Raw genomic sequence first — 13,754 nt, 5'->3', positions numbered from 1 at the left:
TCTGCCTAAATACTGCTATGGGACTTGTCTGGACTGAAGAACTGTAGAGAATGCTGTTCTTAAAACAAAGCTTAAATGTTTCACAAGGCCTTGTATCTATTGGTTTCTTTGTGTATAAATTTCACTCTAAGGCAGACTCCCGCCCAAAAATATCTTCATATGTTATTCTCATTTAGTTCTGAATGATGCCTTATTTGGCACTTAATTCCGTAGAGAGGACCATAATTTAGATGGCTTTCAAGAAGATCACTGACTTTGTGAGACTGCTTTCTAAATTTCTAAAATCATCAAATAAAAACACAGAAGCCAAACAAAAGAAACGAGGTGTTATACAACTCCTGTTTATGTGATCAGCAAAATGTACTTTGTGTCTTTTTCTACTGGACCTATAGAGCAGCTTCTCGGAGACTGGTGACATGGCAGAGCATTGCCTGTGCACACAGCTACTCCCTTGCAGAAGCTGTGCAATTGAAATAAAAGAGCATTTGCTAGAAATTGTGACAGAATGGGAAGAGATTGCTGTTTTCTTCTCTTAAAGGTGATTTCCACTCTCATTTGAAGAACAAAAGGGACACCAGAAGGGAGATTCAGGGGACCAAACATGGAAGGGAAAGCAAGGTCTGGACAAGGAGTGATCCTTTTCAAGTACAGTTTTATTTGCTCTTTGACTCAAGTGAAAATACCCATGGCTCTGTGCAGGACCAGCAACAAGGGCAGGTCAGCAATGCCTGCTCTGGCTGCTGCACCAGATGGGCCCATAAGCACTGCACAGTGATGTCACTGTGATGACACATGGGCACCATGGTGACGTTTGAGCCTCTCCCCCTGGAACCCTTCAACAGTTCTTGGGATTTCACTTGCTAGCTGGCAGGGCAAAGAGCAGCTCCCTGCAGAACTGACTGCGAGCGCAAACCACAGTCAGACTGAGACAGTAGGCATCGAAAGTGAGCTGTCTGCATTAGGAATTTCTGCAGACAATTCGGATCCAGAGGGTCCAGCTGTGTCCCCAGGCTCTCCTGGTCATCTGGGTCAGGAAAAAGGAACAGCCTGGGCATCAAAAAATGGATGAAAAGGATGCGATAACTTACCCTCATCAGGAGGAAATCATATATACACCTCATACTTCTGACGAGGAGAGCACATGCAGAGGCACCATTATCTCCACAGCCTCTACTTTTCCTGAGAAACTCTGGATACTGGTTGAAAGCCACCAATTTAAGAGCATTTGGTGGGGTGAGATTGGAAACTGCATTATAATTGACCAAGAAATGTTTCAGATTGAAGTTTTGGGAAAGAAAGGATCTTTGAGAGTGTTTGGGACAGAAAGCATGAAAAGCTTTACTCGTCAACTTAATATGTATGGATTCACAAAAATGCAGCGTGACTCCAAAAGATCTCCATGGCTTCCTGAGTTCCTGGCAGAGGAAGAGGCATTTGTGGCTCAGAGGAAGGTACATCAGTTCCTTCACACGTCAACCAACTCTTATAATATTCTGGTAGAAGAGATGGAGGTTACAATAAAATAAGCCTCAGTAACAGAGGAGATGGGGATGACAGTAAACGTTCTGATCCTAATTTCTTCCTCTGGCTGTTTGCAGGAATTTTAGAGGTAGCATTACTGAGTACTAGAAAAGTGGGAAAAATATATTTGGGTTTTATCCAGTGAGTCTGAGCACATGGAACAGAAAGATAAATAAATGAGGGTATGAAGAGTCTGTTACTTCAACATATTTTGCTTTAGTCAGCCTAAGCTGTAAGTTTAAACTTATTGATATTTTAATACCCATGTCTTTATCCATTACAAGTTGAAGTTTCTGTACCTCGCTGTCTTTCAGTCCCAAACTGATCACAGCTCTTCTCTTTGTATTTTCAGTTACTTTGCTACTACAACGCATTCTTCAGGAAAGATCACCCAGAGCTGCTGCAATTCTGCAAGCGCAAAATTGCCCAAAAGAGAAGAGCTGTGGCTGCACCCAACTCACAGGAAGAACTGAACAAGGGGCCCCCAAGGAGCAGCCCAGATGTCCAGCTCATGGAGGGAACGGCTGCTGGGCCAAAGAGCCTACTGACAGCAGGCACACAGACAGTGCCACCCATGGGGCCTCCTCCAGCCAAACAATTGAAGAAAGATCCTACCCAAGCTCAAATAGGCAATGCAGCAACTCCAACAGAGCCTGCTGCTGCACCAAAGAGGGAAAAGTGCCAGCCTCTGGCCCCCTCCCTGCTGCCACCGAGTAGCAGCCCCATCTCGAGTGCTGCTTCAGATCTTCTGGCTTTCAACACTCTGCCCTTCAAGGCACCGACTTTTATACCTCGCTCAGTGTGGCAGGCATTTCCCCAGCCCCCACAGGAATCCGAGCTGCTGGACGCTGGGGCTGCCCTGCATTATTTCAGCCAGTGTTTTGCCATGGCCATGTTGGCAGCAACATCAGCTAACTGTGGGGCCTGGGCAGTCCCACACTGCCCAACATGCACCTGCAGCTCCCACGAAGCAGCCCCGCATTGCCCAACATGCACCTGTGGCTCTGACAGAGCAGATGCAGAAGAGCAGCCAGCACCCTAGCATGGAGCCCACTGCACAGAGCAGGAACAGCAGCACCCATTTATAGGTTTATAACTTCATACTTCATAGAGAGATATTTCTGGTAATAGGATGTTAAAATAATAAATCCTTTCTGTTGCTATGTCCTTTTCATTTACTCATTCAGGTGAAATCTCAGATCACACTCATATTTGTCTTCAAAAAGAAATAGAAACAATTGTTCTCTAACATCAAGTTAAGAGTTTTCTGTAACAATGAGGCTCTAGACACTTAGCCATAGAGAATAAAAGATTGGATGATGTTTGCATGCCGCATGCACTGAGAATACTCTTCCTAATGATGACTTCTGAGGGAAAGTAGAGATTAATTAAACAGTAGCATTTTAATTATTGAAGACTCAGAAAGAGAATGCCACCTTCGTAGGATAACTGCTCACAAGATACTGCTCTACACTGTCAGGCAACAATAACTCTTGGTTTAATTTCTGGGCTAACATTTACCAAGGGTCTGACAAGCCAAGTGCTTTGCAGGGGCCTTCTCTGGAAAATCAAAGAACACTGTTCAGAAGACATGGAATAATATTTGGCCTTTCTTGTTACAGAAAGGGTATAATGGATATAAATTTGATAATTGTCTTAAAATTTAAAATTTCATTTATTGAACATCCTCAACACTATGCATTATACCAAGAAGGCAGTGCAAGAAACAACTGAAGACAGCATAAGGCAGCATTGCTACAGATTCACTGCTGCTCTGGATCCCTTCATAGAATTGCTCAGATTGGAAAAGACCTTCAAGATCATCAAGTCTAACCATGACCTAACCGTACTACCCTAACTCTAACAATCCTCTTCTAAATCACGTCCCTCAGCACCATATCCAGAAGGTTTTTAAACACATTCAGGGATGGTGACTCAACCACCTCCCCAGGGAGCCTATTCTAGTGCTTAACAACCCTTTATTTTTTGTGATACCTAACCTAAACTTACCCTGGTGCAACTTGAGGTCATTTCCCCTTGTCCTGTCACCTGTCACCAGTGAGAAGAGACCAACCCTGCTCTCAACCACTGTAACTTGTAATTGGTAACAGAACAAGTCTAGCAAACATAATAAAGCCATGTATTTGGCCTAATTTTAAGAATTAATACATTTTAAATCACATGGAAGATAACAATTAGTAGGCAAAAACTTAAAGCATTTTAAAGTATTTTCCATTTCACTAGGCATGACCAGCAATACTGACCAGGAAGATCAGGAACTTGCTAGAATTCCCTACGAAGCCATGTATGTGACAGGCATTAACCATTTTAAGCCAGGGCTATACTATGTTTATCAAGTAAATATGTTTTGATTGGAAAAGTCATATTGAAAAAACTGTGAACATACTCTATAAGTACAGCATGCTTAAGCAGAGGCTTTTTTCATAAACATTTGAAATAATTAGATCATTTTCATCTGTTGGTGATGAAATCCAAATAATATAAGCATTCATCTTACTGAAATACAAGTTTTACTTCTTCCTTCATGTTTTCAGTAACAAATAATTCCCTTATTACTTAAAAGCATTTTTCCACTTAAAATAATAGGCCCTAGGCTATACAAGCCATGGTGTAAAGCTTAAAGAATGAACCATCTGAAAACATGAAATATCAAATACTTTAATACCATTACTGAATATTTCATTAATTTTAAATGTAGTATTTCCATAATGAAAAGTAACCTGAAGAGAAAAAACAGATAATAACAAAACTCTACACAAAAGAGGGTTTACCAGTTCAAGCTACCTTGGCATATCGGATCTGTAATGCTCCTGTCTCCAACTGCTTGATGCGAGAGTCCTGGGTAGAGATCAGGGTCCCATCCTTTTTCCAGAGGATAGTGGGTGTTAAAGTGCCTGTGGCCACACAGTTTAGTACTAAAATACCGTCTACAGCTACAGTCTGATTCACAGGACCCTGTCGAATGACAGGGGGAGGCCGGTCTGCAATCACTGCCAGAAGAAACAACAGGAAATAGATTTCTGCGACTGGAAGCAATTTTCTAATCATCTAAGCAACAGCAGTTGCTTGAGGCTTTGAAACAAACTAAAGATAATTAAACAAGTAATTAAAGTTGGAGGCATGCATTATTCAGGGCATAGTGCATCATAATGATGCACAGCTACAGAATTTATAATGATACACAAGACATTAATTTCAGAAGGGAAAGAAGAATTACATATTACATAGGCATTCTGTAATTGCAGTACCTTTGTAAAGTGATAACAAAATGAGAAAGGATTTCCCAAATTTTTGGAATGCAGTTTTCACCTTGTTCATTTTTTATTTTTTTATTTTTTTTACCATGCAGCACACCTGTACAACAGAATTCATACTTCCAAGATTCAATGATAGAGATGAAAGAAGTAGGCAGACATGGAACAAACTGGCAAATACCTAGGATTTTTTTTTTTCCTCAATACTGTGAACCATCAACTTATCTTTGTGCTGTTTCCTAACTGGGAGATGCCTTCCAGTACACTAAACACAAAGCTAACAAAAGTACTACATCAAAACTTTTCTGCTAAGAAGTATTTTTCAGTAGTTTCAGATTTCCAGTTCTATTACAACTTCATCTGCAATACTAGCTCAAAACCATAAGGAGAAACCCACAGCGTGTTTGCAATAGTTTTAGTGCATCTTGCACACAATGGAAATGAAATGGTCTGGATATGTTATTTAATAACTATGCAAAGAAAGGTATCAATAAAGTAATCTCAGTATTCATTGAAACAGGAATGACCTTTTTTTTTTCCCCCCATTATTCAATGGATAATCAAGAAAAGAAGTAAAACCTGTTTTATTGAGTGACCCCCTCTTACCTGTTCAATTCAACATGACAGGGGCTGTTGATTCAAAAGTAGCCTAACTTTAAATGACATAACTGTCTAGCAGTGGCATTGGGGGTTGGCGTAACTTAAAAGCTAGTTTGGTTGCTGAAATATAAACCTGAAATTCTGAATTTGGGAACATCAAATAGTTCTAGGTTATTTTCATACGGGGTGTTGGCACTGTTTCTTTTTTTGGCTAAGTTCCAATTCCTGTTATTTCATTTGCATGTTCAAATGACACTTGACATTTTTAATTGCTTAACTTACCTTTTACTTCTTGTCCCAACCTGTTGTAATGCACTGCAAGGCACTGTGAAGCCATTATTGTCTTTCTCATCAGAGTCAGCCAAACTAAGCTCACATAGTTTCTATCTAACTTTGACAAGTTTCTATAAAGCTTTGTAGATTCAAATACTAGGAGGCTGTACATGAAGTCTGCATATAATTTTTCAAATAATTTTCTGAGCAACAGGTTTTTTCTTTGGACTTATGCTTTGGTTTACTATTAATACTATTTAATGCTAAATAAGTAGTTCACAAAGTGGCTAGTAATAATCATCCATGGTAGGATGTTAATATAATGCCAAATGTCAAAAATGTACTAAAAAATGCACACCAGAAATGATATGGATATGCTGCTGTTCATTATTGACCTACATCAATGTCACAGTATCTTTGCCTCTCTTTTTCTACTTCCAGTAGCCACCTTGCTGACTGATCTGCATTCTACAGCTAAATTTAACACTTGCAGTAATGTTCACTGCAGCTTTTTCATCTTAATTTTTGTTCCAACTCCCCCTATAAAGAAATGCACGATAATACGCATTTGTATGTTGCTCTACTGACCCCAATTCAGATTGAATTTGTTTCTTTACTAGAACAAGGAAAAAAGTGAAATAAATGGAGATACTAAGTGAAGAGACATGGAGTAGTAAGGGCTAAAGAGCTAGGCAACAGAAATCCGAAAATAAGCCAAACCTGACTGGGGAAAGATTTTTTTTTTTAAAAAAGGCAAGATAAATTAACTGACAAAAATCCATACTCTGAAATATATTTATTAAATAAAATATGCTGTTACACAACAAAATGGAAAAACACAATATCCAAAATTTAAAGTCATGACAGAGATACCCCAAACAGGATTTTTAGGCTCAAACAAAAAATGCATGCAATATGTGTTTATGTAAACCAGATACTAAAATAGTGTCACATCCTCTCACTGATATATTTAAATAAAAATAAAAACTTGGAAAAGAGAAAAAAAAAAAAAAAAAAATAAAAAAAAAGAGGTATCATTACCATCAGTAACTTCCAAGTAGGCTTTTGTTATGATGCTTCCTGCAACGTTTAAAGTCTGGCAGATGTAGTATCCAACATCAGATCTCTGCACGTTGGTGATGGTGAGGTCTCCTGTCTGTGAAACTGAAAATCGGCTGGATGACTGAGGGGGCTGGTATGAAAAAAGCAGATTCTAGAAGATGTTTAGGAAAAAGAGTTAAAAAGGAAGTGTTAAATAAATTCAAACATCAATAATCTTAAATATACATAAATAATCATATTATACATAAAACATTTTGCTCTTCATATCTTAAGTGTGACTATACACAACAAGAATAGCTTTTATAAGATTTTTTGGTGATAAAATAGATGCATATTTGTATGTCTTTTGGGATTCCTCTAATAATCTCTGTAGTCAGTGCTGGGCTTTACACAAACTTTAATAGGCACTAGCAAAGACTTAGTATGTACAGGTGCCACGATGGTGCAAGCAACTGTGGCAAGCCTAAAAAATTTGCTTCAACATCTTTTTTAGAGTTTCAACGAGGATATTCCATTTATTGCATTTCAAATGCAAATACTTGTTTACTTATTTGGATTATAGCTTTCAACTTCCAAAGAATGGAACAGTTTGTTTTTTTTTTAAAAAAGAGATGCTGCTTGGGTTTCTGTAATCATAGTGTCTATATTCCATAACAAACCTTGTAATACATAATTTAATCTTAAGCCAGTTTCTAGTTAGATGGATAGTTTTGGTATGAAGAGCATGGTATTTTACCAACAATGGTCTGAAATCAAACTGCAAACAAAACAGTAAGTCTGTTAAATCAAATATTGGTTTAAAATTTATACCTTTGGCTGAACAAGGCTACTTCTCATCTCCCTTGCTTAACTTTATTTTGAATTTCCAAAAATCGTCTGAAAGAAAGGTGCACTAAACTTTATCATTAATCTACCTTATTATTAGCAAACCCCAGTCTACTGACCTCCTTCTCCATTTCCTCCATTCACTAAAAGTGGTCACCACTCAAAGCAGTGAAAATTAAGTAAAAAAAAATTATGTACTAAACAACTGTTTGCAAAGAAATCTAGGTCATACAAAAATGTAAATAGTACCAGCACACTTATATAATTAGAGATTATCCTCTGAATTTGCTTACTAGCTTTGTACTTACACATTTAAAGAGACACATTCAAAAAAAGAATATTTTGCATCACATTCCTTCTTAAATCAAAAAACTGTGATTCTTTTGCTATACATTATATTTCATTTCATTCAATGGCTTTCAAGATTCTTTACAAAGAAACTGAAAATCATTTTTCCCTCACATTCAAATAAGGAAGCTGGGAGAAAAAGTGATCTCTTCAGGTGAGACCTGTGAGCCAATGGACTCTGGAAAAACAGATCTCCTTAGTTCCAAGTTGTTGTCCTATTCAGGTAATGATTAAGATAAAGCAAACCATTTATTTACCAGATTGAAATATGTATCTGGCAAACTAATATCTGCACCATAATAAGCCAAATTTTCTGAAAATGTAGGTGTATATGGGAGTTAAAGCAAACTTTGGCATTAGTAATCTTTTTGTCTCTTGAAATTTCTTCCTGGTATGTATTTCTATTTCATGGAATATTTCTACTTGCTTCATGAATTTATTCTTACATTTATGGAGAAAACTGGAGACTAAACAAAACCCAGATATTCTTTATAGAAAAGTTGACATCACGTAGCATTAGGCACATTAGCATGTGCCTTAGAAGTAGAGAAGAAATATCAAACATCTCCAGGCTCTGGAGCTATTTTCCACAACCTAAATATAAGAATTTAAGCATTTTTTCACTTGCATAATATCCCTTCAAGAAACTGCCAGAAAGAATGAGCAGGAGGTCTGCTTTACCTGACTCCCCTCCCTCCGCCAAAAGATGGCTGGCTGAGGGTTCCCAGTTGCTTCACACTGGAAAGTCACTGTTCTTCCCAATGCAGCTACCTGATCACGAGGCTTTACGACAAACTGTGGAGGCTCTGAAAAAAGAAAACATCATTAAAAAAAAAATAACTACACTACAGTCAGAAGACTGAAGCTAGCTTATGTGAAAGCCATGATTGTACTTCTGACTTTAAATGGTGTGTACTACAGCATTCAAGTGTCTTCAACATGGAGAGACAGGACCAAGACTCATCAACCTCTAACAGTCACAGCTTCATCAGCACTCAGACTGCCTTTGCTGTTTCTGAATTCTGGCTGCACACCATTTGATTATTACTAGTGGCCAGCAGTACAAGAAATTAAGTCCCACAGACTTAGTGAGATAACTCCCACAGCAACACCTATATCAATTAGAATCTGGTTTCTAAGAGAAGGGAAAGGCCAGAAGTCACATCTGAGAAATATCTGAACAACTGGCTAGCCCACAGCCCACATTTTGTTAAGGGCTGTAATAAACCCTGTTTAGTAATTATGAATTCAGGTTTACATGTGCGAAAGTCATCATCGATTTATGAGAGAAAAAGCCTTTCATTGTTTATGTAAGAGACTTCTGACGCAGTTGAGGTCTCAAAATTTTTTCAGCTTAACTCAAAAGCCCTTGAAATACTATTTAACAAATGATAAGCATTTTAAAAATCTTCAATTCAATTACTGAAGAGGAATGAATTTAAGGCAACAGCAGAACTGCATGTTTTCCTCATTTACATAGGCATGGGCATGTTCAAACAAAATATATATGCAAATGAAGGCAAATTTGAAACATCTGCTCAGCCTAACATTATAAATAGTGCCAGCATTGTTCAAACTGATTTATACAGACTTCAACAACCACTTCATCCAGTAGTAAATAGAATGTCAAAAAATTATGTCAGTCACCTTGAAAAAAATTGGTATAGTTGACAGCATTAGTTACATTGTTGGGTCTAGCACAGGAGAATAAATCCAGCTTTGTTTTAGGCTGTTCACTCTCACTCCTTTAATAATGTGCACTAAATGAAAGTCCGTTTACTTAGTGTCTATTCAGTTCCAATGCCTTCTGATCATCTGTCCAAACCCAATTAATCTCCCTCTCTTGTTTGGGTTGAGAATAATGCAGATACTTTGAATTTGACTTTAATAACCTGACTGTTTTTATTTTTCCTTTAAGACATCTTTGTATTTAAAAGCTTTTCTTCAGAAGGGGTGCAAATTATGTCTTTTGAAGATGCTCAATGTGTTTAATTAAAATCAAGTAACTGAGACTTCTACTGTTACTGAATTCATTCAGTATTCACTCATAAAATTCTTTCTAAAAAAATTGCTTTCACTGTTCAAGTGGGCCAATACTTGCAGTTATCTGCTCCTCTTTGCCTGTGTCTCTTCTCTCTACAGAGTTCAACGTAGACTATACTGTTCCTATCACTCTCTTGATTTGAGGGAACTTTTAATGCTTGACATACTTGTATTTACATTTAGATGTAAATGCTGCTTTTCCCAGGTTTATCTTAGATAACAAACTACATCATGTTAAGGTGTAATTGAACTACAACAACTAGCAAACTTCAAAACATTTAGCTCTGAAACATTCAGTCAATGTCTTGGAGGGTGATATGGGAAGATTCTGACATGATAGCATGTTTAATTTAGAATGGAAAGTGAAGCTGTTGGGGGTTTACCAGTGGGTTGTAAGGTGTGATTGAGAAAATGGAGATGAGGGTGAAGCACCTTCATTATGCTGTTGGAATTCTAATAACAAGAATAAATTTAGCATACAGTTAAATAAAGGTTTGTCTGGTTCTGTACTCGTTTGTGACACAATACCACTCAGAACAGAACCAAAAGTTTCTCAGTTCTGTGCTAGTGCATATGATTTATCAGGTTGAAGACTGTGCTGAACTTGAGAATAAATACAGTTGTATGCACATACAAACAGCTGTCATCACTGGAGAAATAGCTGAAAGCCTGTGATTACAGTACCTGAAGATTATTGTTCAAGGACTACTGAAAACAAACAAACAAAAAAGATGGAAAATGTAGTTTCCCAGGTAACCATGGTAGAATTTATGAAATACGAATTAGTATATGCCTCTATGTATTACTCTAAATATGCATTTCACATGCATATTATTCAAAATATTTATGCATACTATGCATATCTGTAGTCTTCTAAATCTATTCCTGTTAAAGTAAATAATGGAAATCCTATTCACTTCAGTTTCTGAAGAATTAAGAGAGGGTTAAATGAAACTTTCATAAATTCTCCTCATTGTTTTTCCTGCACTGGAAGCAATTTCAACAGAATTTTTTTTTAAATTCAGTTTGCTTTCACACCTTGGGTCACACAAACAAGTGACTTGTTATGAATGTACTATAAAAGATGATGAGTTAATAATCCACGTAAGGAAAATATTTCTATCTTTGAGACCTTTCAAATAAAAGTAATTTTCTTTTGTAGAACACAAGTTCAACTAATGCAGGCACTGACGACAGAAGACATTATGACTGGAATCACCATATCACATACAAACAGAAAAGTTAGCAACCCATTACCTTTCTCTTTGTCATTAAGTTACCCATACTTCATGCAGAATTTATTCTGTGCGATGTTTCTTGTCAATAACAAGTAAAAGATGGGAGTTGATTGGTTGAAGGACATGGAAGGGAATGGATGGGAAGGGGAGATGTTCCCGTCACAGTGATACGATGATTAGAAGATGGCCAATAAAATTTCAACTTACCAGACACAACTAAAAACAAAAACAAAACAAAAAGAAAACATGGAATAAATAAAATTGAATAGACATGAAACAAAGCAAAGAGTAAAGCAAAATTTAAAAAAAAGAAAAAGAAAAAGAAAAAGACCTTTGGTAAGGACTTTAGAAAGTATGCATATATTCTGTTACATGAAAAATAGGTTAAAAATGCTGAAACACAAATTTTCTATTTTATTTTTACATAGATCTCTCAATCATACTGAAAGCAGGCTGGAAAGTAAAATAGGCAACATACTAAAATAATGGTCAGACAACTTGGGCTCTTTTCCAGATCCTTCCATTTCTTGTGGGACCATTGAGAAAAACTTCTTTTTAAAATATATTATTATTTCTTTGCATGGTAAAATTAGCTTGAAATATCCAGTAAACATCGATTTGCAACATTGCTGAAATGGAACCCCCCTTTTAAAGTATAGAAACATCTACAAATGCAAAATGCTTTTCTGAGGCTAACAGCTATCACAACTGAAGCTCACTCAAAAATTAACAAGATGCTGAGGCATTTACCCTCCATGCCAATCTTTTCAGTATAAAATTGCTGTACCAAGGTCAAAATGCTCAGTATTAAATTGCAAATGCAAAGTAAACAACAATTGAAATTAATTTATAAATGATTCTTAACCTTTCTTTTCCTACTAAAAATCTCAATTTCATGAAAGTACTCTAAAGTTGAGATCTGTCATGAAGCACTTTATTTCTCAACAGAAATCTTCTAGTGGTAAATTATCTAATAGTAAATGACAAAGATATTGGGAGGCTATTTTCACTTGTAAAAAGAATCCTGAAAAAAGTTCCAACAAGAAATCACTAGTTGAAAGAGCAGATTCAAAATAAAAAAATGTAAAAATAATGCATTGCTCAAATATACACAGATACTGGCAAAAGAGAATATAAAATTAAATAAGCCTTTCAACACTTGGGTCCCTTTAAGTTGAGAGTAAAACAACAACTGTTCCACTTATATACTGAGTGTATATATACCATCCGCTGATAAAATGTACAGAGGATACCAATAATATCCACTCTGTCAAAATTCATTAGACATGTAGAATACTGGCTTACAGTTCAAATAAACACAGGACTCCAGGTGTAAGAGAATCAGCTATTACGCTGAAACCTGGATCATGTCAAGAAGCTGCAACCAAAGGTGTAAAATCCTACTCAAATAGAGAATTATTTTTTTCTGTTATTAGTGGCATTTTTTTTAGGACACAGTCCCAAACAGAGGAAGTCAAAATGCACATTTTTCAAAGTTATTATTTCTAATTTAAGGAATCTTGCAGTGTGCTTTAAAAATCTCATTCAACAATTTAAAGGAATCGTAAGCCATCTTAAAGTGTGTGAGTTCAGTATTTCTCCAAGAGAAAATCAGTGTTTTTTCTCCAAGAGAAACTCTGCCCAGACTGTCCTGGCCAATCTACAATTCATATGAGGGGTGACCAAGAAATGATAGACAAGACTTCCCAAAAGCAGTATACTTGTCCCCAGGACTGAGCTCCTAGCTTCTTCATCACATGTATTTATATGGCACAGTAACCACTTTTTAACTGAAAAGCTCTCTACTAAAGTTGCAATTACAGTTTGATGTGCTCTGAAATTAGAAACGTTTCTCCATAAAACACAGCTCATATTCTATACGGACTAGTCTGATAAGAGACATAATGGGATGTAACTCCTGCACAGAGGATTGCACTCTCAATTACCAATTTTCCACTACTTAATAAATGCAAAAAAAAAAAAAAAAAAAAAGATAAGCTTTCCTGGCAGCAAAGCAAAGCTGCCTGAGCCTTCTTCTGAAAGCTCACATGAAATTTCTCACAGATAGAAATCTCTTTTCGTTGCTCAATTACATTTCTATAAATTAAATTAACTTTTAAGTTCTGAATTTCCACTTTATTTTTTTTACCAGCTGATGTTGTTATTGTATGTCAAAAATAATCTTATTGAGAAAATATCCTTTTTTGCCCACCTGTAAAAACAGGGAATACTGATACATGAAAATAAATCTCTGTAGAAACAGGGCATCACATTAGTTGCAAATCTGAGGCCTCTGCAAGGGGTGAACATACTTTAAAAAATTTACAACAGTTCTGTCAGAGGGAAATGATGTGGTTGAAAAGAACAACAATAACAGAAACAGCTACAACAAAGACTACTTTTTTCATTTGATATATATGCATATGTGTGTGTATACATATATATATATACACACACTATCGATATCTTAAGTTACTGAAACTGAGTAGTAAGTCATTTTTATTCTGTTATAGCATACTTTATTTGACAACACTTACATTAAAATATTAAGAAAGTTAATTTTCCATGT

General features: G+C 36.5%; 1 protein-coding gene across 1 annotated transcript in view; it reads right to left on the bottom strand.

Moving 5' to 3' along the window:
* ROBO1 (roundabout guidance receptor 1) overlaps window positions 1-13,754 on the bottom strand; it is a 606,013-nt gene that overhangs the window by 57,444 nt on the left and 534,815 nt on the right. Inside the window, exons 8-11 of the mRNA XM_042809975.1 lie at window positions 11,393-11,401; window positions 8,586-8,710; window positions 6,711-6,882; window positions 4,327-4,532 (exon numbers count right to left, since the gene is read on the bottom strand). Coding sequence (XP_042665909.1) covers window positions 4,327-4,532; window positions 6,711-6,882; window positions 8,586-8,710; window positions 11,393-11,401 — 512 coding nt within the window. The remainder of the gene's footprint in view (window positions 1-4,326; window positions 4,533-6,710; window positions 6,883-8,585; window positions 8,711-11,392; window positions 11,402-13,754) is intronic.

Source organism: Centrocercus urophasianus, unplaced genomic scaffold (genome assembly GCF_019232065.1).
Source record: "Centrocercus urophasianus isolate 14NV4802_14NV808 unplaced genomic scaffold, USGS_Curo_1.0 seq_12, whole genome shotgun sequence".
Taxonomy (NCBI): domain Eukaryota; kingdom Metazoa; phylum Chordata; class Aves; order Galliformes; family Phasianidae; genus Centrocercus; species Centrocercus urophasianus.
Note: the sequence above shows the minus strand (reverse complement) of the source record. Positions and strands in the feature narration are given on the sequence as shown.